This window comes from Nothoprocta perdicaria, unplaced genomic scaffold, assembly GCF_003342845.1.
Source record: "Nothoprocta perdicaria isolate Ctin4 unplaced genomic scaffold, notPer1 scaffold_259, whole genome shotgun sequence".
NCBI classification, from domain to species: Eukaryota; Metazoa; Chordata; class Aves; order Tinamiformes; family Tinamidae; genus Nothoprocta; species Nothoprocta perdicaria.
In genome coordinates, this window is record NW_020455487.1 from 370079 (window position 1) to 382574 (window position 12496).

Below are 12496 nucleotides of genomic sequence, written 5' to 3' on the forward strand. Positions count from 1 at the left end.
TACCACACCTACTGCAGCGACGAGCTGTTCCACTCAAACACCCAAACATAATATTTAGCATGTTCGGTGGTTGTTAAGGATCGGGGTGATTGATGGCATCTATTGTACCGTCATCCTCCCAACAGCGGGCGCAGCGACTGCAGAGAGCGGCRAGGGAAAGCGCGCGCTCCTCTTGCAACCACCGGCTGCCCTGTGGGGACCGCTTGGCGACACCGGCCCGCACGCCCTGAGCTGCCTCCCAAACGAGCCCCACACCACGGCCCCGCTTCGTGGGTGCCAAGTGGCTTTGGGGGGCACGAAGGCACCCAAAAGAGCCCACGTCCTGTCTCGCCGTGGCCCAGAACTGACCCCGAGCGCAAGAAAATACCCGCAAACCCCCTCCCCAAAGGACGGCCCAGACCTGCTCCCAAAGGGCCTCCAAAGGATGTTCCAAAGGGCCTCCGGATCGCCTTCCRAAGGGTCTCAACAGGACGGCCCAGACCCACTCCTGAAGGGCAGGCAGACGACGGGGGCGCTGGCACGGGGCACCCCCTGGCCCGGCCGCTCCGCATTCCCACGAGCCATGAAGGGGCCCAGGAAGGAAACGCTTGGAGCGGAGCTCGGCCTCGCTACCTGCTCCCTAGGCCACACGCCGCCTCCCGAAAATCGCAGGAGGCCCTCGGACCAGTATTTCTTGTTCAGACATGCTCCCGCTGCAGCAGCAGCACTTGTGTGAACAGGCACACATCCGTGGACGCTCACTGGAGCAGTTTCACTATCCAACTGATAGAGCTATAATTTAAACAACCTCCTTATCAGCACTGCAATTTCCAGGCTGCTGAAATATCCCATTTGTTGCAAATGCCCTACGTTTTACATACCTTGACAACATTGCCCATCCGATGCTTCTGTCAGATAAAACGTAGATCGGCACTCGTGTATCAATGAACATGTTTTTAATCCCATAAAGGAACTTTCTCTGTCACATTGTACGTGTTTCAACACTTGATTTATGAGCCCCRTAATTAAAATCCTCATGCCTTCAAGAAAAACAAACTCTGCAGYGCAGTATCGCTTTTCTTTTACATTTTGATCTCTCCTTTAATAGTGAAGAGCTCCCTTTTATATGCAACTATTAGCTATCAATTTGGCATGTGCTTTCTGGCTGCCAAGACCACAGAATATTGTTTCTTACAACTTGATCAGACCTCAGTGTTCCTGAGTAAGTACTCAAAGAGATCCATGTTTATTTACAGCTTCCACAAAGCACTGGTGCAAATAAGCCCCAAATTCAGCAGGTAAAGGAAAACCATGACACAGTCGGGTGCTTTTTATCTCTAGCAAAGCTGTCATGTCTAYCGAAATATTTTTCCTCCTTCTATGAATCATCAGAACCAAGAGTTGGAGAGACACAATTTAAAAAGATTTACAAATTAAAAAATTAGGATTTTCATGTCTTTTCCTGTAGCATGGGGGTTCTGGTTCGACCTGAATTTTAGAGAGCTCTCGGTGGGAGGAACCGACACCGACTTGAACTCAACAGACTCAGGCAAATCAGCCCCTCATTCTTACAGCACCTCTCAGCAGCGTAGCAGCTGCAGCAGGTTTCCACTTCCTAAACTCAAGGCAATTCAAGATGACACTACCCTCAAAAACTACCASCAATCACATATTAGCAGCCCTGCTCTAAAGAAACCTCTGCCACTAAATCCAAGAAAAGGAGCCATTTATTTACAGTCTAAGCAAGTAATCTTGCATCAAATCCCAAAGCCTGTCAAAACTGTTAATTTCAAAATTTTAAAAAACTAATTTCAAAAAACTAATTTCAAAAAAGAGAACTCCTTGTTTAACCCTCCTTACTGTTGAGGTCCTTGTCCCTTAACCTGCCTTTCTATTGAGTTTGGTTTGAAATGTTGTGAACATCTTGGAAAAGGAAATTTAAGGAGGAAGAGCCGCAGGGCTCTTTGCCCATCCCAAAGCAAGTGACTCTGCAGGGGTTACCTGCCTCCCTCGGCCACTAGCTACAAAGCCACCAAAGTCCCCAAACTTCTAAGTTACACAAGAATGAAACACAGTGCAAACTACTACRGCAAAATACCATGCTTGCAGATAAGATGATAATCGAACAGAGCCACGTTACCACTGCTCAGTGCAGAGGCTGCAAATCCACTCCTCAAATGCCACTTCCAAAGGCCACCGCAGCCCCATTCTGCTTCCCGGGCGCCGAGCTGCGGCAGCGCCGGCCCGGGATGCAGCAGATGCTGCTGCCCTCTTGCGCTGGGCTCGCGCAGAGAGCGGCTCCCGCGCTTCCTGCAGCTAGGAAGCCTGGAGTAAGAACAGCCACGGTTCCCTCCGTACACAGCACAGAAACACACGCGGTGCAGCCAACCTGCGGGAGCGCGGATCGAGGAGCAAAGGRAGCCTGAAAGGAAAGGGTCACCTCGCACCTTCCAGGGAGCTGAACAAGCTCTGCTAGCAAACGCAGGCAAGTAAAATGCAATAATCCCTAAAATCGAGCCACATAAKCCATCACCTTCCACCCTGCTTTCACCATTCATTGCTATCCATTGCTAAATTTGAATTCCAGTCATAAGCATCTGATCACTCTTTTTGAATGCTGGGTAATACGAAATATTTTAGTTATTCAGGAACTTAGATAGTCAACGGGGTAAATGCTTGAAAAAAAAGTGACAACTGTTTATTAATATGGCAGTAACGGCTAACTCACATATATGCCAAATTACAGGAAGGTGAAATGTGTAAATCAAGTATTTCTGAGCAGGGACGGAGCGCAGGGAGGGAGGCTCCACTTCATACTCCCCTCCTACTCTAGGTCACCTACGTTCATAAAAGCACATTTGAATTCTCGTATCATTTGGGCAAAATGCTCATTACTATTCCCTTTACAACCTTCCCTTCCCTACATATTGCTCGCACAATATATAAAGAGAAGTTTTGATCTCATATCTAAGCTGACTCACTTAAAATATAATAATAAAAAAAGTCATTTCCTTTATCACCATGTCTGATTTATCTGCACTGCTGGGAGTTGACAGCCACGTCATGATTCACCACATATTTCCATTTCCTAATGTCAGCTCCCTGATGCTGCTCATTAGCCTCTTTCCCCAGTAAGGACTACTGAGTGCCTGGGATTTCTATTTGTGTAAGTCTCCTTTCTAGGCTTGGGAACATGGATCTCCCTGTGTTCAAAGGATCATCCCTTGCTTTTTTAAATAGTTGTTTATTTTTGCACAAGGCAAGCTGCGAGAGAGAAGGCCAGTTTAGCAGCCACTTCTCTAACTGCCTTAGAAACTTGGCACGTACTGGGAATGCACCGGCTGCTTCAGTGACAAAYCTAGCTCTGGTTTTCTCACTGCCATCCCAGTTACACTAACAGGGGCTATAATACCATTGTAATACCCAAGCCAAGCTGACACTACAAAGAATGAGACTTGAATAAATGCTTTTCAATATCTCCTTCATAGCAAGGCTATGAGGTTTTATGAACCTCTTCACAAAAAAATACAACTTTTTTTACCTAGACAAACACACCTGATGTAGAAGGCACAGGAAAAAAAGGCATCTTCCAAATGAAGTTCTAAAATCGGATGCATATACAGTTRAAAAATAATAATTAGCAGGTTAAAATGTATGTTCAAAAACGTATTTCCGAATTACTACGTGCTGCAGTTCTGAACAAGAGCTCATGTCTGCTTCCTGTTCTTTTTTTCCTTTTTAAAAGATATGTAAAAGACCTGAACAGGAGGGCCTGGCAGACTATCATAAACAAAAGAAAATCACATTCATTCACTTACCTTAGACTTCATTTGAAGAGAGTGAGTTACCAATAAGCATTCAATAACGTCTTTTTACTTTCAAGTACCACACGACTAAACCTGAAGGCTTTATGAAAGAAGTAAAAGCACAACTGCACAAAAATATAATAATTTCACAACTGTTCCAAAATAATATATTGAGAGTAATTAATARAATATTAATGTGACAGCACATGGAAGGGGTTTGACTTACACTTACCTATAGGATTTCTGTCAAAAAACAGCACAGGAGCTTTCAAAATGGACTGAAACATTTTGTTGTGCAAAGTCTGACTAGAATTAACAAGAACTTGAAAAACCAGAAGACTCCTTATGATGCCAAACAGTATTGTAGCCACCGTTAAACCTGAAATTAAAAACATATGGTCATGGACTGCACACAGACAGGCACCTTTCACAAGGAAAAAGGATTTCAAAATAGAACTGAGCCAAAAACCAAGATCGTTTCTTTCTGTTTACAGCAAGAGGCCAAATTTAAGCTGAAGGAGTCAGAATGATTGCAGAATAGATACCTTGTATTTGTTAGTAGCTTTATTAGCTTCCTATTATCAATTTAAACAATTTCCRTTTCTTTGATAAAGAAACAGGGCTTTATAAAAATACAGGAAATATCTGTTTGCCCATAAAATAAATCAGTGTTAAGATCCTCCACGTAGCAGCTCTGGGAAGAAACGCCTTTCACAGGGCACAGCCGCGGCTCGCGGCGGTCACCGCGACGGCTCCGTTCCTGCGAGCAGGTGCTAACCAAGGAACACACACGGGGCTGGGTAATGACAGTCTAGACTTATTCCCTATCAGCCAAACAGGTTTTTTTTTTGCTCTTCCAAATAATTTTTCCAGAAAAAAAAAAAAAAAAAAAAACAGAGACTAGGAATAAACTACCGTGGTAAAATTTTCAACAATCAAGGACCAAAAATAAAAACGTTGTTTTTCAATTTTAGTTTCTAAGGCTACAGAAAAGGCTAAGTTATATAATTACATAATACATATACGAAACTTGAAACCTTTTTCTACCTGTTTTCCAGCTTGACGTACAATTTTCTGTAAGCAAATAATTACTTTCTGTTCAATTATTGCAAATATATCACTGTGACATCATTTCAATCCCRAATTAACTCTTGCTATTCTGTTATGTAAAAAAAAAAATTGCCTTAAATTATAAAAATTTCTGCAATATGGTTTAGGTTATACAGCCAAAGAAGGCCARGTCTGGCATTCTTAATCAAACTGTGCAGTCCACTGGAACTGCTCACAAAATAAGACATTATACAGAGCAAATAAGAATGAGATTAGCTGGCTCCTAAGTTGGTGTTTCTCAGGTCAGCACAATGTTTTCTGTCAAGTGCCCAGGTCACATAGATTCTCATTAAAATACACAGGTATTCTTTATATAAACATAAATGAAATAAGTAATAAAAAACTCGGACAATGTTCTTCTGGCACATCACCTGTTTTCTCAGATCACCCATAACAAATTTCTGATGGAGATTTATATGCCCTACAAACCTGTAAATGACTAGAAGTTAACTGCTAACTGGCTAGGATCTGAGAGAAGCCACATTTCTACACATTATTTTTCTATTCCCATTCTTACTGTCTTTCAAAATAGTATTTTAAGATGTTTAAATAAAGATTGATGCCTTTTCTGGGATATGCAGAAGCATTTACCTAAGCCCTACTGAGATATATTAAAATGGTTTATTTTAAATCTTGATTTGCATACTGATCTGGAATGTTTTTAAAAAACTTCAGGCATTTCAGGAGGAATRTGGCCATGCCAGGTTTTAAAACAGCAGCATTTTATATAAACAAAYTGGAACACTGAATTGCAGAACGAGAATCAATTTCTAACACCTCTTGCTCATCCATATAATGACTGAAGGTTTAGCTGAACAACCTATTAGTATAGACAATAACCACAAGTTTATGATGACTGACTGTTTGAATACTCCACTCCCAGTTTATTTTCAAAATCCAGGCAAAGCCAATTAACAGTCTGCATTCAACCTATTTTTCTTTTCTGTTAGATATTCTTTTCTTTATTTATTCCAATTAATTCAGTCAGGAAAAAAGGCCCGCGCCGCTATGAAACATTACCCAGTCACTGTTAGAAATCCCATTTCCCCAGTGCCTTTGCTGTGCACCTCTCTAAACTGCCTATTAGAGTAGGTCAAACAACAGGTACAGTTTGTATTAAAAAAAGCTGTATACAAACTCGTATGTGCATGTGTAATTACCTGCATATATTTCTAAATAAAAGTTAAGGTCTAGATGTTCAGTCTCATTTCCTCCATTATTCCCATTTGTTGTGACATTCAACTTCTCCTGACTGTTCGCCCTGTGGAAATGAATACACGAGATAATCATCAAATCACATTTTGCAAATATTCATACACACATACATACATTTAACTTCTACTAGATTCAACTCTGCTGAGACCTTTTGCTTAAAGGATCCCATGCACTTGATGCTGTTCTGGATCACACTGTGAGGAGAAGCTATCAGACCTTGCCAGAAAAAGTCTTCAAAAGTTTAAATTTTTCCCCACAGACAAAATAAGAGGAGACCAGAAAAGAAAGCTGAACAAATGCTGGTTTTTTTTTCTCTCTTAGCTACATAACACTGATTCCTATTAGATAAAATGCATTTGACTGGAAAGGCAGAAATGGCCGAGCAGTTATCATTAACTTACCAGTAGGAAAGCCACCAATCCTGGAGCACGTATGCCACCTGCAGTAAAAATAAATAAATTAATTAATTAATTAATTAATAATCACTTTGAAAAAATTAAAACCATCAGAAATTTAAATTTCCTTAGCTCTTCTTTTATGTTCTCTGGGAAAACATCACAGATTCATAAAAGTATGCCATCCAGTCTTTCAAGACCAGCTGCAATTTGCAAAGCACATTAGAAAGTGCATTAGAACCCTCTACAAAGAGAAGAGGTTACCTTGAATTACCTTACTTGATAGGGAACTAAAGGAAAGCAATACACTTAAGCAAACAAAATATAGCAGCTTTCCTTACCATATGTTAATTGCACATTAAAGAACTTTTTTTTCAGTTCCTAAATTAGCAACTAGAGATATTCCAAAATGCTTTTTGATTAACAAACTTTCTGATGTTACCAGTCCAGAAATTTGTGTTTGCAGGAGATAATTATTAGCAACAGTGTTGAGGGAGGAAGAGAGAGAAGAGGAAAAAAAAAAAAGGATAAGAAAACTTATTGCCACTTTTCCTTCTGCACCCAGAGGTGACTGTCAACTTGTAGTAGGGTTATTTATCTCAAGATAAACCTCTGTTTGATTGAATTAAAATTCTGGATGGTCTACTGCAAAGATCTGATCATGCTCAGTGACCTTTCCAAGAGACTCGTTTCAAGGACAATCAGAAAGGAAGTAGTGTCTCACACTCACTATTTTTAAAGCCAAGAACCAGCAGTCATTTCCATGAAACGAGTCTGAGGTCCCTCATTAAGAAATAGAGAAAAAAGCTACCCACTCACAGCTTCTTTAGCTCACCATTTCTTTCAGTGAGTTTCAAATATATTTTGATTGCATAATAAAATACTTTTTTTATGTATGTGCTACATTTTGCATCACACACAGCATATTTCCCCATCCTCCTCCTTGTTTTCTTAATCTGTTTAAAAGTGACCTTCCTTCTAGTTCTCTTATTATTATCAGCCAAAGAGGTTTCTTTGTCAAGCACTTCTGTCAGACTCTATCCTCCTACACCCACCTTTTTTTGCCTTCCCCACCAAAAACACTCTTTCTTCAGATTTGTTAAGACTACTTCTTGTACAGTAATTTTGTTCTGTATCTCTGAAAACTAGACAGGCTTATAATCCCTGTGCTGTACTGACAGTAAAATAATCTTAATGAAAACATTAAGACTGTTGAATGAAGACGAGTACAAAACAGCTCAATGCCATACAAAAATATGACTGGGTATGCTACAAAATTACTAGATAAAAAAAGCATGATGTTCTCAAATATTTCAGTTGAAATGAGGATACTATTTTTAAACTAAACTTTACGCTTAAAAAGAAAAGACAAAATCAGAATACTTTCATTACTTGTGACTCCAGCCAGCTTACCTGTGCCAAAATATTGAATAGTACAAGTATAAAAATTACGAAGTAGTTTGCTCCTGCAGAGAAATATTTTCTGTAAACCTTAAGGCTTATTTTTCCTTCAGAGCGGCTCTCCTCTGGCATTGCGGCCAGTGCATTTTCAACCTGAAAATATAAGGATATAAAAATAAGAAACAAAAAACAGAACAAACAAAGTCTCAGTCTTGTAGTTACAGATTCAAAGTAAGTCATTTGAAAGTCACAGGTCAGAATTAGCAAGTAAATAGGGAGATAAAGTGACTATGCATGTAAAAAGTTTAAACATCATACAAAAAAAAATAATCTTAGTGCAATAATAGCAAAAAAATCTAAGGTGTAAAATGTCACTGCAGTGATTTTATTTTGCATTCCATTCATTTRCATTTCTAGTTAAGCCATATGCCATGCCTTAACTTACAACCACCAATACTTGCCCTGACACTACTGCTGTTGCCTTTTTTCTTCTCTTGTACGTTGCCATCAGTCAAAGGGGCTCCGAAAGCTAAGGCTGTGCTTGGGAAGTGTTTGCACCACGAGCATGTCTAACCTTTGCTTTTCAGGAAAGCATTTGAAGTCAATGCTCTTCTGAAAGTCTGCAGYAAGTCTAATTGACACGTGCCTGGTCTCAGAAACCAGCTACAAAGTTTTCATCACCTCTTTGCACGTACAGCTGCAGGCAGTAACAGGCAAAAGTAAAATGCTACATGATGTATTAAGCAGCAATGGACGTGGGACTGGAGGACAATGGRCACGGGAGGAGTAAAAAGGAAAAAAATTAGATGGGCATGAAGAAGACAAAAGAGCTACTCCAATGAATAAATACTCTGAAGGTATTTTACAGTATATGTGACAGAAAAACTGGTGTCAGTTCTGTGGACATTTAATATCTGACTGTGTTGTCAGCAGACACAGCTGCACAAGAGCAGTGGACTCAACAGATCTGACTCACACGTGGAAAGCAGAATCTCACCTACTTGCCCATAAGAGCAGAGCAGCCTATCCTGCCTTCAGCAGCACTAGAGCTGTCAGATGGAAGAGAAAGAAAGTTTGGCACACATTGGTCTCTCAGTGGCTTTGAGAAGAACAGAACAACAGAGTCACCACTGAGACATTATATACCAGATCAGGGATTAGTGCTTTCTATCATAAAATGTTCTTCCAAAAAAGTATGAAAAACAAAAAGCTAGGGAAAAAAAAAAAAAGGAAGAAAGAAGTCAGTGGCTTTTTCCTTTTCCCTTTGCATCCTCATGGACACAGAGGCAGCGCCTCTAGGCGCGGAGCCGTCGCAGCTGCTTTTGCAGAACGACACGCGCTGCTTCCGACGGCAGGGCGCTGGGAGAGCAGCACGGGGCTCCTCGGGCACCCTCACGGAGCCACCACCATCACACGGACACGACAGCGCCAGCCCTCCACATGGGGGCTCTACATGAAGCCATGGCCTTGGGCTTCCCTCAGGGAGTGCTCACAATCACTGATATGTGATCACCAACCCTTCAAATGGAGGCTCTGGATGAAGCCACGTGCTCCCGCCGGAGCTCAGGGTTTCGGGGCAGGCACCTGCACGCACCTGCAGAACCCGTCTGCATCACACGCTACGGGGCTCTGTGTGGCGGCCCGTGTGGGGTACAGGAAGGCCAGAGCAGGGCCCTGGGGTCCCCCCGCCACCGTGGAAATCCCGTTTCCGGATCCAGCAGGGCTGGCGCTGACCCTGCGCTAACAAATGAGGCTGTGCCCAAGGCTGCCGCCCCGCCAGCGCCGGGCGCGTCCGCGACAGGCAGCCAGCAACCGCCRAAATTCAAACGCAACGGACAGAAACCGCCGCGGCCGCCGGCCTCGCAGCACCGAGGGGAGCCCCTCCGTCGCGCACTCACGGGCGGCTGCTCCGCTGCTCCGTCTTTCTGCGAGTGCACCGAGGAATCCTGGGACCAGACGGAGGACTCGGAAAAYGTGCGGTTCCTGGAGGCCTTCAGGTTGGGGGTGCCGGGCACCGAGGGCTGTTCTCCCTCCTCATCTTTTTTCAAAAGGGAAGCAAAGTCGATGCCAGATCTCAGGAACTCTGCATAGGTACCTTTCCCCACCATCTTACCCTACAATTAATATAAGCTTTGATTATCTTCATTATACACTTCCTGTAAGGACATTTTTTCCTCCCTATCCCTGATGCAGAGGTCACGAGCGCCGCAGCCCTGCCCAAATCCCGAGGCAGTATCGCAGGTGAAGCCTCTTGCTCTCAGTCCCTCCTCGGGAAGGGCAGGAAGAAGCTGCCMAGCGCCCAGCCCGGCCTCTCCTCCCAGCAGCTACCCAGGCCACCCAGCACATGGAAGGGATGCCCCAAGCGCCGGCCGCAACCAGGAAGGGCAGCGTTGGAGAGGCTGCACAAGCCTGCCACGTTTTGGGCAGGCAGGATTTCTCCTCCTGGCCGTGAGGATTTCTATACTGCACAAAGTGGTGGTGGCCACGGCTTGATGTCTTCTCAGCCTTCACAGAGGGGCAGCACAGAGTGTGCACACATCTCACAGCCACCCCACCCACCTCTGGGAAACCACTGCAACCTGCATTGCAGCCTAAAAAGTACCTAATGTCTTCTTTTTTTTTGCAATTTTACRATACATCAGAAGTCATCTGAAGAACTTCACCATCCAACCTTAAAAAATAGTGAAAATCCTTTCGTTTTCCCACACACACCCTCAAACATCTGGTAAAACAAAGCTTGAAAGGGAGCAGCTTAGCTGAAGGACTGCTTGCTTCAAAGGTAGCTGTGACCAGTTCTCAGCCTTGATGAACAAAAGGGGCCAGTTGCAAAACCAACATAGTTCTCCCCAATTCCGCCCAATAGTTAAAACTATTTCATTTTTGACCTGTAAATACATTTTTTCCAACCTTAAATTACAAAGCATTATTAGAAAGGATGTAAGATTTATAGAATAGACACTGATATCACTTACATCTTTTAAGATGAGAATCTGAGATGCAGCACGGAGATATTGCAACTGGTGAGTCACCAGAACAAGGACCTTTTGATGTAAGGCCTGACAAATACACCTGCAAAGAAGCAGAAAAAGAATTTTTAAAATTAGATTAGTGTCCCAAGCATTTTGAATGTTTCTAGAAAACTTCTTGCATGGCCTTCAAAATAAGAAAAAAAGTGCCACACATGCTTACTGCATTAATTGTAATGCTTACYAAGCATATTCCTTACTTAACTTTTTAAGTTTTCAAAACAGGAAAAAGAAAATCCAGTTTTATGGCTAAAAGTGGAAGAGAAAGAATCCTAAGAATTTTTCACAAATAGTGTATTAAACTTCCCACTAACAAATATACATAAACAGGATTACAAACAGCAAAATTCACCAAAATGACACAGAAAGAAGCAAAGCAGGGCAACATACTATGTGTAATTATGGCAAAATAAAGGAAAACAAGTACCTTGAAGAGTTTACCAACAATGATATCATATTGCTCATTGTTTTTCATTGCGTTTCAAGGTGTTTCACCTTGTCCATCTGCTTAGCTCCTGACATACAACTKCTAATATCTATTTTATCACTCCTGCAAAGATTATAGGAAGTAATGCACAGTAAAGTAGTTGATTCCAGTACTACCCAGCATCAATAACTACATGCACAAAATATATTATATAGTTGCAAATAAACTATGTGGTAAAATTAARTTAAACACAACACTTGCTAAACAACAATTGCTAAAACATTTTTATGACTTCTACTCAGCACTCAGGAAGCACCTATAAACCAACAGAAAGGTACTTTGGTGAACCAGACAGCAAGTAATCGTGACTGGGGATTTGCAGCAGCAAAATACCCAGCTGCTGAGCAGCTCTCCATATTCCAGACTCCTTGTGGGAACATAATTTGGGCTCCAGACCCTTTGGAGCCCTCACTGGATCATGCCACATGAGAACTGGAGCAGCAGCTTAAGATATGCAAGAAACCCTTCACCAAAACATACCCAGAGACTTGGAAAAGGATCTGGGGAGCCCCCAAATTGAGATTTTCCTAGAAAGAAGCTACCCAAAGAGAAAATGCCGGGTATGGGCTGTCAAGGGATCAAGCCTCCCTTGGGCAGCCCCGCAGCCTGCACTGGAGCACTCCCTTTGTGCAGGCAAGACCTTGTTGAACRGCTTACTGGCACAGCCACTATAAAACCTAATGGCTGAAAAACCTTTAAGCCTTGACAATTATGAGTCACCGTGAAGTCACCGCACTTTAAGCTGTACTTGGAAAAAAAATGGATYACCACAACATCACAGCAAACCAATTAGATCTGTTAGGGCTGTCAGCACAACACCCTAAGTGATCTTGAKCTCTGCATAGAAGACAAAACCGACCCCTGCAGACGCCAACTCAAACAGGAACTGCTAAGATGTATCAGTATACTCAAATAAAAAAAAAAAATCTTGATTTGATGTCTATCTGGGTAGGAATAAACTAGTGAACAGTTCGCTGATAACACCTGAGTAGAGAAACTGTTGTCACAATTCAGTGGTATGAACACAGGGAGAAAAAATCACGACCGAGTGGATACTTACATCTCCTACTGACTTRC

At 42.4% G+C, this 12496-nt stretch overlaps 1 protein-coding gene across 1 annotated transcript in view; it reads right to left on the bottom strand.

Moving 5' to 3' along the window:
* Nucleotides 1-12496, bottom strand: part of ABCC4 (ATP binding cassette subfamily C member 4) — a 136478-nt gene that overhangs the window by 82313 nt on the left and 41669 nt on the right. The window contains exons 14-19 of the mRNA XM_026040478.1: nucleotides 10879-10975; nucleotides 9805-10020; nucleotides 7919-8059; nucleotides 6512-6549; nucleotides 6056-6156; nucleotides 4018-4164 (exon numbers count right to left, since the gene is read on the bottom strand). Coding sequence (XP_025896263.1) covers nucleotides 4018-4164; nucleotides 6056-6156; nucleotides 6512-6549; nucleotides 7919-8059; nucleotides 9805-10020; nucleotides 10879-10975 — 740 coding nt within the window. The remainder of the gene's footprint in view (nucleotides 1-4017; nucleotides 4165-6055; nucleotides 6157-6511; nucleotides 6550-7918; nucleotides 8060-9804; nucleotides 10021-10878; nucleotides 10976-12496) is intronic.